The 15,516-nt window shown below is 41.1% G+C and overlaps 1 protein-coding gene across 5 annotated transcripts in view; it reads left to right on the plus strand.

The window, feature by feature from the left end:
- tmem117 (transmembrane protein 117) overlaps positions 1-14,543 on the plus strand; it is a 405,506-nt gene extending 390,963 nt beyond the window's left edge. For all 5 annotated transcript variants that reach the window (XM_059978468.1, XM_059978469.1, XM_059978470.1 and 2 more), the window contains 2 exons: positions 7,539-7,668; positions 12,977-14,543. In XM_059978468.1, the coding sequence (XP_059834451.1) occupies positions 7,539-7,668; positions 12,977-13,674 (828 nt within the window). In that variant the 3' untranslated portion in view covers positions 13,675-14,543. The remainder of the gene's footprint in view (positions 1-7,538; positions 7,669-12,976) is intronic.
- Positions 14,544-15,516: the final 973 nt, after the last annotated feature.

Genomic DNA, 15,516 nt, shown 5'->3' on the forward strand with positions numbered 1-15,516 from the left:
TTTTAACTTTTTTTTGGGTTTCTTTGTTTCGTGCTGCTTGTTGGGAGATGAGTCTCAGGTTGTATACATAGTTGATAATTATTGCACTTTGAACTTCAAAGAAGGAAGATTGTTTTAATTCTTAGTATATTGCTTCATTGGAAAGCACTGTTGGTTCATTCACCTCAGTTGCCCTGATAAAGTACTGTATTTAAATTTCTTCTGCCACTACATTATATAGAATCGTATGGAGAAAGGAATATTCATATTGTGCATCAATTCTTGTTGAATGGCCATCCACAATATAGAATGTTTATTTTAAGGCTAGAATTGTTTACTAGCCAGTAATTGTAGGGTAGTCAGTCATTAGAACTCACAACTTCATGAAACAAAGAATTTGTTTAAACGGTGAGAGCAGATTGTAAATACATCGAGGTCACATCAGAACAGTATTTTCTGAAGAGACTGCAGGTGAAAAAAATTGCTCTCAGAGCAACAGTTTCCAGACTTCTGCATGTAATGGCACATGGATTAGAATTCAAGGTACATAGATGGCAAAAGGTTTAGAATTCCAGGTGTGGACAAACAATACCGGTTTCAAAATGCTTACACATCGAAAATCTGGGCCATTGTTTCCATTTTCTATTTTAATGAGATAATACTCATTGGGTGATTCAATTACAGTATATCAAATGATCCATTTGGATAAAATACAGAAGGGTTCATGTTGAGGGAGCACTTCAGAAAAATGTTCAAGCTGCGAAGTGTCTAAAATCATGAAAAAAGAAATAAATATGAAGGGTGATGATTTTAGTGATTAGTGTATTGGTTTATTGGAAAGTAATATTGGTTCATTCACCTAACTAATAACCCTCTTACTGGAATGTTGTTAGGTATTTCTTTTTTAGCACTGTCTGTACTGATGGTCTTTATTTACAAACTTCCCTTGCTGTTCTGAGGAAAAGTAATAATGAGATTCACGAACAAGCTTCAAACATTGTAGCATGTAAATAATGGGATTTAAAGAATCTAACTTAGCAGAGAGAATTCTGTCGGAAATTCCTCTGAGGGAGCTCCATTGTCAGATGTCCTTTTGACCATTTGACTGTTTTGAAATAGTAATGACAGAAGGCTGGGAGAGGGATAATTCAAAAGGTACTGCAGACAATACTAGAATCTGCTGTACACTCACTAAATACAATAGGATTTTCTAGGGGATTGAATGAATTTTGCATGTTCTCGGATTTCTCCAGTAAAGTCAATAGTGTTTGCATTGGTCAGTAGTAAAGTCAATAGCATTCGCATTGGTCAATAGTAAAATCAATAGTATTTGCATTGGTCAATAGCCCTCCCAAACCATTGAGCCCATCTACCTGAAGCACTATTTCAATCATCAGAGATTCTTACCATCCAGGGCATGCTCTTTTTTTACTCTTGCCATCAGGTAGAAGATACTGGAGCCATCAGGTTCAAGGACTTGCACCATCAGGTTCAAGAACAGTTACTGCCTCTCAACCATTAGGCTCTTGAATAGAAGGGGACAGCTACACTCACTTGCCCCATCATTGAAATGTTCCTTCAACCAATAATCTTACTTTAAGGACTCTTTATCTCATTATCTCATGTTCTTGTTATTTATATTTGCATTTGCGCAGATTGTTGTCTTCTGCCCTCTGGTTGATCTTTTAATGATCCTGTTACAGTTACTATTGTTCGGTGGAGGGATCGCAGAGATGTAAGTGCAAGATCCATGATCAGTGCTGATGATGGCTGGCCGGGTCATTGGCTTATTCACTCACAAATGAAAATGAAAAATACGCTGAAGAATAGAGTGCAAAAGAAGCTGAGCCATCCCAGGTTCAACATTGAGAGCCCACAAAACACAGCGAAGGTACCACATCTCCAAAAGACTCCCAACGCAATATCTGGAGGACAGTGAAGCACACTGGGCCACACTGACGACCACCATCCTTGATACTTGTAGAATACAAGACCAGCAAAAACAAAGATTGGTTTGATGAAAATTACAATGAAATAGAAGAGCTAATCAACAAGACGAAAACTTAAAGAGGAGGCCACTCCAAAGCTAAGGCCGTGGTCCAACGTAGAGTAAAGTTAATAAAGAATCAGTGGTGGACTGAGAGGGCCCTAGAAATTCAGCAGCCTACTGACTCTGGTGATATCAGGGTTTCTTTAATGCCACCAAGGCAGTGTATAGCCCTAACAATCATGGTCTAAACCCCCAAAGGTGGACAAAGGTTGCTAAGGACAATGATGTCATCAATTCTCGATGGAAGGAACACTTTCAGGAGATACTTAATCATAACACCACTGTTAACATTGAAGTCATCAACCAGCACCCACAATAACCCAGAAAGGACATTAGTAAGCCTCCTAGTATCAAAGAGGTGCAGACGGCCTGCAAGAAATTGAGGAACAGCAAGGTCACTGGCCCTGTTGGAATTCTGGCAGAAATCCTCAAGGAAGGAGGCACAAAACTTTTAAATCATATTCACGACCTGCTTGTCTAGATCAGGGACCAGGAGAAGATTCCAGCTGAACTCAGTGGCGCCCTGATGGTCACACTGTTCAAAAAGGGTGACAGAGCTGACTGCAGAAATTATAGAGGCACCCCCCTCCTCTCTACAACAGGAAAGGTACTCACCTGAATTTTATGTGACTGGCTTTCACCTCTGGCAGAAGATTTCTTGCCTGAGTCTCAGCCAGAGGAACATCTGACGTGATTTTTACAGCACGTCAGTTGCAGGAGAAAGCCCGGGAACAAAATCTCCTACTTTATATGGCCGTCATAGACTTAACGAAAGCATTTGACTCTGTGAATCATCCTGCCCTTTGGTAAGTACTGTCTAAAATTGGGTGACTGGAGAAATACCTCAAGATCTTACAGCTCTTACGCAATGATATGAGTGCAACAGTCATCAGCAACAGCAGCTCTGAAACAGCACCTTTTAAGGTTGAGAACAGGGTCAAACATGGGTGAATCATTGCAACCATTCTTCATCACACAGGCCAAGACCTCCCACAAGGAGTCCAGATTCTCTATAGTACAGATAGAGGGCTCTTTAACCTTAACAGGTCCAAGGCAAGTGCAAAGTGTCACCTTCTTCCATTGGAGCTCTAATATGCAGATGACAACACCATCATAGCTCACTCTGAGGGGGATCTGCAGTACATAATGGATGCCTTAGGCAGAGCATACAAGCTCCTGGGACTTGATCTAAACATCGAGAATACCCAAGTTCTGCACCAAATCAAGCTCCTAATCTCGCAATCATCTGAGTTGACAACATCTCTCTGGAGAACACTGATCATTTGCCATATCTTGGCAGCCTTCTTTCTTAAAAAGCCAACATTGACCTTGAAATAAGTCGCAAAATAGGCTGTGCGAGTGGAGCTTTGGCTAGGCTGAGAAAGAGGACTTTTGAAGACTGGGATATCAAGACCAGCACTAAGCTTCTGGTCAATAAAGCTATAGTCCTCCTCTCCTTGCTATATGGAGCAGAGTCATGGACAATATGCAGCAGGTACATAAAATCCCTGGAAACTTAAAAGCTGTCTCCAAAAGATTCTGAGAGTTAGCTGGAAGAACAGGCGCACAAACTCCAGCATCCTGGAAGAAGCTAACATTAACTCCATAGCAACAATTGTGACTCAACACCAATTTCAATGGGTTGGCTACATCATCCGTGTGCCTGACTCACGCCTCCTGAAACAACTCCTGTTTGGCCAACTCAAAGATGCAAAGCCCACTCCTGGAAGGCAGAAAAAAATAGTTTAGGGACAATATCAAGGCCCACCTGAGGAAGTGCCACATTAACCTGAATGGATGGGAGAAATCAGCACGGGATAGGGAAAGCTGGAGAAGGGCTGCTTTGAGAGGACTGCACAGCTCGAAGAACACATCCACTGTGCTGCTGAGACTAAGCGGCTTCAATGTAAGGAGAGACTGGAAAAGGCCCAGCCAGCTACTTCCACCACCATCTCAGTGACCTACACCTGCCAACACTGTAACAGGACTTGTGGATCACGGATTGGTCTCTTCGGTCATCTCAAGACCCACAAGTGACCAGATCAGCCACCAGGTTGACTAAGAGTGATCGCTGATGATAATGATGACTATATTATAGATTTGCTGAGTATATCCCCAGCAAAATGAATCTTAGGGTTGGATATAGTGACATATATCTGCTTTGATAATAAACTTTACTTTGAACTTTGCTCTCCTGATAGTAACTTGCAGTAACCCTCAGTCTTAGATTCTTGTATTTCAGATTCAGATTCGTTTATTATTGCATGTACATCAAGACATGCCCCATTTGTGTTAACAACCAACACAATCTAAGGATGATAAATTCTTGCATTCATCCTTCAGTTTATTTGTATTTTCAGTATGGATGACAAGATTAAATCCCTCCACTCTTATGAATGCAAAGCTGGTTCATTTTATATTTCTTTCTGCTATTTTAATGCTAGAAGTAAGTGTTTTAAATTTGTCAATAACTTCATTGAAACAATGGAGAGAGTAACTCATATCAAACTGTTTAAGCCTTTGTGCAAGAATATTGCTTGCAGATATTTCCAGACTATATTGTTAGGTAGATGTGACATATCAAGGGAGTTTGCAGGTCAGGTTGTCATGTTTAATAACTTGGTTGGGGTACAATAATGTAACATGTAGTGGATAGCATCTCTCGTTACATTTATTTTCCTTATACCGTCTACTTTCTTTACCCGGCTGCTCAATTGGTTGAAGAGTGCTCTTGGGCCCCTTGCCTAAGCTTGCATAAGTCAGTAAGGTACTATGTGTCTCTCTTTATTTGGGAAGTATATGCCAACAGTGATTGCCGTCATATGGAATTCTAGTTCAGATTGCATAGAGTCACTGCACCTTGTTGAGTTGGAGAGATTAAATCCAATATCGCTTCCAACTGTAAGTACACATAATGTAGTAAGGAAGGAAGAATCAGAAAAAACACAGCACAAAATCAGACTCATAAACACAAGAAAGACTGCAGATGCTGGAAATCCAGAGCACCACACACAAAAATGCTGGAGGAACTTAGCAGGTCAGGCAGCATCTATGGAAAACAGTAAACAGTTGCTGTTTCGGGCCGAGACCCTTCTTCAGGACAGAGAAAAAAGAGGGTAGATACCAGAATAAAAAGGTGAGAGCAGGGGAAGGAGACTAGTTGGAAGGTGATAGGTGAAGCCAAGTGGATGGGAAAGGTCAAGGGCTGGAGAAGAAAAAAATCTGATAGGAGAGGAGAATGCACCATAGGAAAAAGGGAAAGAGGAGTGGACCCAGGGGGAAGTAATAGGCAAATGAGAAGAGGTAAAAGGACATAGTGGGGGAAGGGGATCAGACTGTTGGGTTGAGTCCTTACAAGCACATTAAAACTGTAAAGAAATGGACCTGAGCAATTAATCAATTAATTTATTTGGTGGAATAAATTCAATAGACACCAACATTCAGAAAAGGACAAACCACCACTGTTGCTTCTGATGCCAAGACAGTGAACAAACGTCATGATGCCTAGCCGTTCACAATTAGTAGCAGGCAGCCGCACTGCTGCGTGGGTACTTATTTACTGTCCATTATACCGCTGGCATTTAGGGCACCACTGAAGGTCCTCCATCTTCGGTGGTGCCTCGGACCCCCCCTCCCCCCCCAATCATGTCAGTAGCTTCCTCTCGGTTTTCACTACAGTCAGTCATGCAAGTCCCAGGTGGAGACACTGAGATGCAGAAGGATTGTTCATTGCTGTTTCCATTACAGTGTTGTTTTAGCAGTCAGGGTTGTTACCCCTGAGCTGAACCCCAAAGCTCGGAGGATTGATAAACCTGTCTTAGTCTGTCCTGTACCCTCTGACCTGTTAGACATTGGAGGTCCTACCAAGAGTTAAAGCATTAGACCCTGACTCCCCAGCCAGTGTATCTCTCCAGGTCATTGAGACAGGCACAACAAGGCTGTGGTCCTCTTGGAGGAGCACTGTTGCATGGGTGCATGTGGCAAAAAGGAGTGGGAGACTGGCTGGACCTAGAGCAGAGATTCCCCACCATTTTATGCCATGGACCGGTCCCATGAAGCAAGGGGTTATGGACCCCAGGTTGGGAACCCCTGAATTAGAGCCATTCTACATTCATAAAGCCAGACTATACTTTGTAAGTGAAGGGGCCACTGCAGCAGCGGCAGATTTCAATTATAACATCCTTACTGAAGCACAGACACTTTGCATTGTTCCTTGCAGAGTCGGTAGCAAGAGAATTAAATCAGAATCGGGTTTGTGCTAGGAAATTTGTTTTTGTGGCAGCAGTATAGTGCATGACAATATAAAGTAAAATAAATAAATATTGTAAAAGAGGAATAGTGAGGTGGTGTTCGTGGTTCATGGACCTTCCAGAAATCTGATGACAAGAGTGGAAGGAACTGTTCCTACAACAGTAAGTGTGCAGCTTCAGGCTCTTGTACCTCCTCCCTGATGGTATCTTGATAGCCCGGGTAAGGAAGGCTCCCTGCAGACTGAGCTCCTTCCCTCAAGTCCCTCTCTGCTTGCTCTCAGTCTGTCACAGTCACACGGCATTCTCAAGTCAATGGAGAATCCTAGTCAGGGAGTCAGGGAGCAGCAAGAATAGGCCGCACCAGGACCCAAGGAACCAAAAGTGCAAACATGGTTTCCTCGCCCATGAGGGATAGCTCATGGAGGGATAGAAGGGTATCCTTCCAGCATAGGGCAGCATCGTAGCATGCTTTGATGTATATGTAACAAATAAAGTACGTTTTTAAATCTGTAAAATATGTTCAGCTGTCCAGGATTGATGGGGGACATTAGCTGGAATGTTCAGCTACATGATGGTGGTGTTGGTATTGGTGTCAACCCAAGTTGGCACACCGACTGACTCCTCTGAGTCATCCTTGTAGCCCCTGTTAAGATTCATCACACAATTTTGCCCATGCAGTTTGGAACTGTAACGGCACCCATTATGCCCCAAATCATCTGGTTCAATTTGCATGGGTTGGTTTGCATGATTCTTATCAATTGTCAATAAAACAGGTTAAATTTCTGTCTGTAGATTCATACTTTTAAATGAATATGTGTGTTAATGCAAACTATGATTTTGAGAAACACACAAATCAGGCAACATCTATGTTTTGGGCTGAAACACTTCATCTGGACTCATGATTTGAAAATATTTAATTACAATCATTAAAAACGGTCTCCTTAAAATGATTTTACAAGTTGATTGTGCACTTCGGGCTGAGAATAAATATATTGGTAAGTATGTATTGAGCCATTGATGCAATAAGTTTGTTAAAAATGCCAGGAATTAATGTCCTTACAGTGAAAATCATTTTTTTCTTTATACTTAATAATAAAACTCTATTAACTAGAAGGAATATATGGAACAATCAAAAGTGGATGTGTCATAGAAGGATATTATTAAATAAGGATATCAAGATATCTTATTTGTCATCTTTTATCATATCTACTGATGTAATCAATAGCTTGGTGACAAATATGCATGTTTTGTTTTCATAGGATTGGGAGTTTCCACAGTTCATGGGAAATTTGGAAATCAACCTTCCAGGTCTTCCCACCTCACATATTCAATTAAGGCTGCCTCACTTCCGGAAGATATTCAAGAACGAATATACAGTTTATATCACAGGTAATACCCATAACATCAGAATAGTTAGGGAAATGCTGAAATTTGGGATGGAATTATGTATGAATGCCTAAATCTAATTGTTCTATAGCCTGCTGACTCTACACCACTTGGAGAGTAAAATAATTCTACAGTTATATAGCGAATAATAGGGTATCACGGTAGCATTACAGTTAGCATAATGCTATCACAGTACCAGTGGTAAGATTGGGGTTCAGTTCCAGCCGAGTTTGTACATTCTCCCTGTGACTGCGAGGGTTTCCTCTCGGCGCTCTGGTGAGATGTGCCCATCATATGTTGTCACCAGAAGCATGGTGACACTTGCAGGCTACACAGCATAATCCTTGCTGATTTGATTTGCTGCAAATAGTGCATTTCACAGTATGTTTTAAGATCATAAGATATAGGAGCAGAGGTAGGCCATTTGGCCCATCGAGTCTGCTCCACCATTTCGTCATGGTTGATCCAATTTTCCTCTCAGCCCCAATCTCCTGGCTTCTCCCCGTATCCCTTAATGCTCTGACCAATCAAGAATCTATCAACTCTGTCTTAAATATACATAAAGACTTGGCAATTTCCCTCGGGATTAATAAAGTATGTCTGTCTGCCTTCCTGCCTATCCTTTCGATACAAGATGTGTCCTTGGATAATAAGCTCCCAACTGTAATCTTTCAGCCATGATTTAGTGATGCTTACAACATCATATCTGCCACTCTGCAACTGTGCTGCAGGTTCATCTAAATCATTCTTTATACTGCAAGTGTTCAGATGCAACACCTTCAGGTCCTGTATTCACCCTTTTGAATTTTGCCCACCTTTTACATCGCAACTCATCCGGTTGACTGCAATTTTGCCCTATCAACAGCCTCTTCTTCCTACACATTGCCTCTGTTTGTAAACTAGATACCTCATCTTCAGCAATATTATCCACCTTTCTAACGATACTTTGTGCATTGAAATGTAGGCAGCTCAGGACACTAGTCACACCATGCTCAATCTTTTGATTTCTATCTTTGTCTGAGGTCTTACTAACATCTGCCTCCACAACCTCTCCACTAACTGTCCTGGCACTCTGGTTCCCATCCCGCTGCAACTCTAGTTTAAACCTCACCATGCAGTATTAACAAACCTTCTCACTAGGGTATTAGTCCCCTCCAGTTCAGGTATAAACTTTCCTTCTGTTTCCCTGGAAGAGAGCCCAATGATCCAAAAACGTTATGCCCTTTCTCCTAGGCCAACACCTTAGCCACATACTAAACAGTATAATCTTCCTAGTTCTGGCCTCACTAGCATGTGGCACGGGTAGCAATCTTGAGATAACAACCCTGGAGGTCCTGCCCTTTAACTTAGCACCGAACTCCCAGTGCAGAACTTCGTCATGGACCACAACTTCTGGCTGTTCACCCTCCCACTTAAGAATGCTGAGGACTCGATCGAAGACATCCTGGGCCCTGGCACCCATGAGGTAACGTACCATCCGGGAATCTTGTTCTCACCCACAGAACCTTCTATGTTCCCCTAACTAACAAATCCTCTCTCACCACAGCATGCTTCTTCCCTCCCCCTTCCCCTCTGAGTCACAGAGGCAGACTCTGTGCAGAGACCCGAGCACTGTGACTCTCCTCTGTTAGGTTATTCCCTCCCCACCTCCCCCACCTTGACAGTATCCAAAGTGATATACCTGTTGTTGAGGGAGATGGCAACAGAGGTACTCTGCACAAGCTCATTAACCCCTTTCCCTTTCCCGACTGACACCCAGTTTCCTGTGTCCTGCACCTTGGGTGTAACTACCTCTCTATATGTACTACCTATCACCTCTTCAGCCTCCCAAATGATCTGGGGTTCATCCAGTTCCAGCTCTAGCTCCTTAATGTGGATTGTTAGAAGCTGCAGCTGAATGCACTTCTTGCAGCTCTACTCATCAGGGACACTGGAGATCTCCCTGCCTTCCTACATCCCACTAGGGGAGCATTGCACTGTTCTACCTGCCTTCCCTAATATCCTACCTGAGAAAATATAAAGAAGGGAAGGAAAATGCTTGAGCTTTTTTTCTTTGCCTTCTCTGAGTGAAGCCTCAAGGATCTAAAGCCTTAAGATCACCATTCTGGCTATATCCACTCCGCTGACGCCCATTGCACTTGCTCATGCTTTCACTTTAGTTTGCTCTTACTAATCAACCCCAAGTGCCAGCTGATCTCTGGTCAGAGCTTTGTTTTGTTGTAGGTGTGACAAATAAAATTAATGGAGTCATAGATTCACAGAACATGACAGCAGACATCCCACCTCTCCTTCCGGGAGTCCCGCAAATTGATAGCGGCTCCCTGACACCTGCAAATGATATACAATATCCCAGAAATCGATTTTTGGGAGAGCGGGAGAGGGAGAGGTGAGATTAACAGGCTGGGGAAGTGATGACCTCCTTCCTGTTAGACTGTTTGAGGTAAATTATTTTTTATTCTTTCTTACTTCTCTTCTAATATTTGTATATCAGTGCACTTGTAATGCTATTGTGACACAGTAATTTCCATAGCATCAATAAAATAAAATATTTATATAACTTGAGCTCGCACGCATCACTTGTGCTGGCTGCTCATTACACACTCTCTGAACCCTCTGTTCCCCTTAAACTTTTCACCTTTCACCCTTAACCCATGACCTCTGGTTGTAATCCCACCCAACCTCAGTGGACAAAGCCTGCTTGCTTTATCCTTATCTGTAGCCCTCATAATTTTGTATACCTCTATCAAATCTCCTCTCAACCTTCTACTTTTTAAGGAATAAAGTCCTATCCTATTCAATCTTTTCCTATAACTCAGTTCGTCCAGACTCACCAACATCCTTGTAAATTACCTCTGTACTCTTTTTTTCAATTTTACTGACGTCTTTCCTGTAACTAGGTGACCAAAACTGCACAGGATACTCCAAATTATGCCTCACCAATGTCTTATCCAACTTCAACATAACATCCCAACCCCTGTACTCAATGCAGCGATTTATGAAGGTCAATGTGCCAAAAGATTTCATTACAACCCTATCTACCTGTGATGCCACTTTCAATGAATTAGGGACCTGTATTACTAGATCCGCACTCCTCAGTGCCCTACCAGTCACCGTGTTGGTCCTACCGAAGTGCAAAACCTCAAACTTGACAGTATTAAATTCCAGCAATCATTTTTTCCAGCTGTCTAATCTAGTTTACTAATTCATCTTGAATGCCAGCTGAACCCTCTTGACCAATCTCCCATATGGGACACTGTCAAAGGCCTTGCCAACGTCCTTTAGACAACATCCTCTGCCTTGCCTTCATCAACTTCCTGGCAACTTCCTCAAAAAACTCTTTAAGATTGGTTAGCCATGCAATACCACACACAAAGCCATGTAGACTTCCCCTAATCAGTCCTCGTTTATCCAAGTGAATTCACAGGTAGATAGAGTCGTAAAGAAAGCTTTTGGCACATTGGCTTTCATAGATCAATGTATTGAGTACATGAGATAGGATGTTTTGTTGAAGTTGTTTAAGATGTTGGTGAGGCCTAGTTTGGAGTATTGTGTGCAGTTTTTGTCACCTACCTACAGAAAAGATGTAAATATGTTTGAAAGAGTGCAGAAAAAATTTACAAGTATGTTGGCAGGACTTGAAAACCTGAGTTATAGGTTTAATGGAATACCATCCAATAACTTTTCCCATTACTGATGTCAGGTTCACTGGCCTATAAATTCCTGGCTTATTGTTAGAGCCTGTCTTAAACAACAAAACACCATTAACTATTCTCCAGTCCTCCAGCATCTCACATGTGGCTAAGGATATTTTAAATATCTCTGTTAAATATCCCTTGAAATTTCTAACTTGCCTCCCATCAGGTCCAGGGGAACACCTTGTCAGCTCTGGGGATTTATCCAATACTTATTTGCCTCAAGACCTTATTTGCAAACACCTCCTTCTCTGTAATCTGTATAGGAACCATGACTCGCTCCTGCTTTACCTCATTTCTATAGACTCTACGTCTATCTCCCAAATAAATTTTAAGATCTTTCCCATCTGTTTCGGCTCCATGCATAGATTACTACTCTGGTCTTTCAGAGGATCAATTTTGTCCCTTGTTAATATATCTGTAGAATCCCTTAGGATTCTCCTTCATCTCGTCTGCTAGAGCAACCTCATGCCTTCTTTTAGCTCTCCTCATTTTCTTCTAAAGCATTCTCTTGCATTTCTTATAATCCTCAAGTGCCTCATTTGTTCCTCCTGCCTTTATCTGCTATGTATCTCTTTTTCTTAACCAGGGTCTCAATATCTCTTGAAAGCCAAGGTTCCCGAAACCTGTTATCCTTGCTTTTTTATTCTGACAGGAACATACCAACTCTTTATCCTCAGAATTTCATTTTTGAGGGCCTTCCATTTGTCAAGTACATCATTGTTGGAAAACAACCTGTCCCAATCCACACTTTACAGATCTTTTCTGATACCATTGAAATTCACCTTTCTCCAGTTTAGAATCTCTACCCAAGGACCAGACCTATCACTTTCCATAAATGTCTTGAAACTAATGGCATTGTGCTCACTAGATGCAAAGCTCCCCGACACAAACTTCTGTCACCTTCCCTGTCTCATCCCCTAATATGAGATCTAGTATGGCACTCTCTCCAGTTGGGATTTCCATGTACAATATTGTTAACAAACCTTTTTGAACACATTTGACAAACTCTTTCCCATCTAGCCATTTTACAATATGTGGAAAGTTAAAATCACAACCTTATCTTTCTTGCAGCAGTCTGCGATCTCTCTACAAATTTGCTCCTCTAAATCCTGCGGTTTGATGGGTTGTCTATAATATAATCCTATTAATGTGGTGATACCTTTCTTACTCCTCAGTTTTACCCATAAATGCTCAGTAGATGAGCTTCCAGCCATCCTGACTGAGATGACATTTTCCCTATTAATGTCACCCTTTTCCCTTTAATCTCTCCTGCTTGAACACATCTAAAACAAAGGAACCCCAGAACATTCAGCTGCCAATCCTGCCCCTCCTGCAAGCAGGTCTCACCTTTATTCTTTAACTGTCCTCATTCACTGTCTTAGATTCCATGAGTTGAGAAAACCGATTTAGAGTTACATTAGAACCAAATATTCCTAACAAACATTTAAATTTTGGCAGAATATTGTATGTATGATATTTCATTCCAGTGGGGACAATGAATATCTTGCACATACAAATAAGCAAAATCCTAGAAGTTGATACTGTTTTGAGTTGTGAATTTTGAAGAAGCAAACTCTAAGAGAACCTTTTAGTTATTTTATCACATTTATTTACAGGTAAATGGTTTAACTATGGCATCATCTTTCTCGTGTTGATTTTGGACTTGAATATGTGGAAGAATCAGATATTTTACCAGCCTGGAGAATACGGTCAGTATGTAGGACCTGGACAAAAAATCTATACAGTGGAAGATATGGAGACATTAAAGGCTTTAAACAAAAGTACTCTGAACTGGGAATGGAGATCAACTAATATCAACCCAATGACTAACAGGACTTATGTCCATGGTGACATGTTTTTACACAGCAGGTATGTAGGTGCCAAACTTGGAGTCAAGTGTCTTGCTTTTGTCCCAAGCATCTTGGCATTTATCTTCTTTGGCTTCTTCATCTGGTTTTTTGGAAGATTCCAGAAAAGTGAATTAATTAAAGACAAACAGGATAATTTGTATGTAAAGATCAAACGAAAATCACCTTCTGAATTTAGCAAAGATTTAAATGAAGTGGCAGAAGACGCACAAAAGTCTGCAACTACAAACGATGAATCATTGATGACCACGGAGATGGAGGTGGCCACAGCTATTGTACACAGCATTTCTGATTCACCCACTGAAGATCAGGAGGCTTTCCTCAAGAATTCACACAGCAGCACTGCGATGGACACAAAGCAACCTTCTGAACCCACACCCCCATCTGTTTTGCCTGATCGATTGCCAAAACCAATACCTGACCAAAATGCTGAGATGCAAACTTAAATCAAGCACATGCCTTACGTAGGATCTTACCTTTTGATTTTTACACATTTATAAATCTTTGTACTTTTTGTGTTACAGTGTCACTTTGACTTAAAATTACTGACCTTGGTTCTAAAATAAAAAGAACAACTAAGTTAAGTAGGTGGTGGCTCTACTATGGAACAAAAGTCACTTTTATTTTCTAAAAAGAGTAATATTGTGCCTATACCTAGATATTCCTATGAATCATGCCTTTTGCAGAAACAAGGGAGTATGTCTTAATGCTGTATTAAATTGTACTGTAATCTTGTGTTCATCTCTAATTGAGCATAAATTGATAACTGCTGTACATTGTGCCTTGAGGAAATGCATTTTGTATTCAATTGTCTCAAGGGATTTTTTTTAAACGGTAGAATTACAATTCAGAAAAAAAGCATTATAGCAATTCTTGTATCTAAAGCAGGTGTTCCCAACCTGGGTTCTGTGGACCCCTTGTGTAATGGTATTGGTCCATGACATAAAAATGGTTGGGAACCCCTGCTTCTGAGATCAGTGGAGTTTCCCAAATGCTTGGCTGCATTCTTCTGAAGCAAAAATTGTTGTTGGGAGTGCTAGTATGATCACTGCTAAGTTCATAATGGTGTGGATTGTATTGACAGCTAAACTGTATATTAAAGAATGGTTTGTCAGTTAATCTTTTGATTTTTCTGTAGTGGCAGGCCTCTGTAGAATTCAGTGATGGGGTAGGGGGAGGTACAGCTGCTCTATATGGACAACAGTAATTGAGGAGAATATATATTAAGAATTGCGTTGCACCTCTGTATACTAAAGCACAATAGATGTCTGTATTGATATTTATATATAGATATTAATTAAAATCATAGAATAAACAGTGAAATCTTTTCAGCTTGTGTCCTTGCTATTTGAAGTCTTACTGAGTTCCACTCCTTAAAAATGTGGACCTTTCTGGTTGGTGCATGACGATCCTTGATAATAATCCTCAATTTTATTTATCTGTTGACTGCAAAACTCTTCCCAAACACTGCTCATTTATTGTAAAGCAAACATGAAGTGGCACTTAAGCGTTTATTCTACACAAGATTATTTTTCCCCATCATTGCATGTGCATGTAAATTCTGATCTATCAGTTTTGGAAAGAGAACGTTTATATTGCTATGGCATAAATTACAAATTTATTTAATTCCAGAGGTAAATAGTTGTCAATTTACCAGACAACACACTGGATTAGATATAGTCCACATCAATCCAAATAAGAAAATTTGAAATGAACAGCTCCAAGTCAGAAATAGTTCTCTTACATCTTTTTTTTAAACATGGTTCTGCTACTGTGATCTTCATTTTGGTGGTGTGTTTTTGGGCTGATTGAGTGATCTGGCACTTTGCTGTCTCCCAGGGTGTTCAGTGAGGTAACGAGCAAAACGTGAAGGCTCGAGGCCAACAAGCTCGGAGCCCATGATCGACTCCATTGCCCGCTGATTAAAGCATTGAGGAAGATTGAAATCACTGAGTTAAGAGCCGGTGTTCAGCAATGTGTACCAGCCCCTCACTGCTGCTGGAGGAAGGTAACTGCTTGTGATGATCACTCTCTGTCTCTCAGTGCTTCAGTGCTATCAGAGGATGGTGCTGGAGTCCTGGGTCTTGGCCAAGGTTTGTGGACTAGACTGTAGTTATGATGCGTTCTGGTTTCTGGTCGCTCCTCTTTTTATTGTGTGATTCTGTGAAGATAATGAATGATGCAGCACTAGATTGAATTGAACTGAGCTGAACTGAATGTGCCTGAACTTTTTTTGATGACTTTGTGGTGTTTTACTTTCTGTGTTTTTCACTTGTCTTTTGTCTCTT

This window comes from Hypanus sabinus, chromosome 8 (assembly GCF_030144855.1).
Source record: "Hypanus sabinus isolate sHypSab1 chromosome 8, sHypSab1.hap1, whole genome shotgun sequence".
NCBI classification, from domain to species: domain Eukaryota; kingdom Metazoa; phylum Chordata; class Chondrichthyes; order Myliobatiformes; family Dasyatidae; genus Hypanus; species Hypanus sabinus.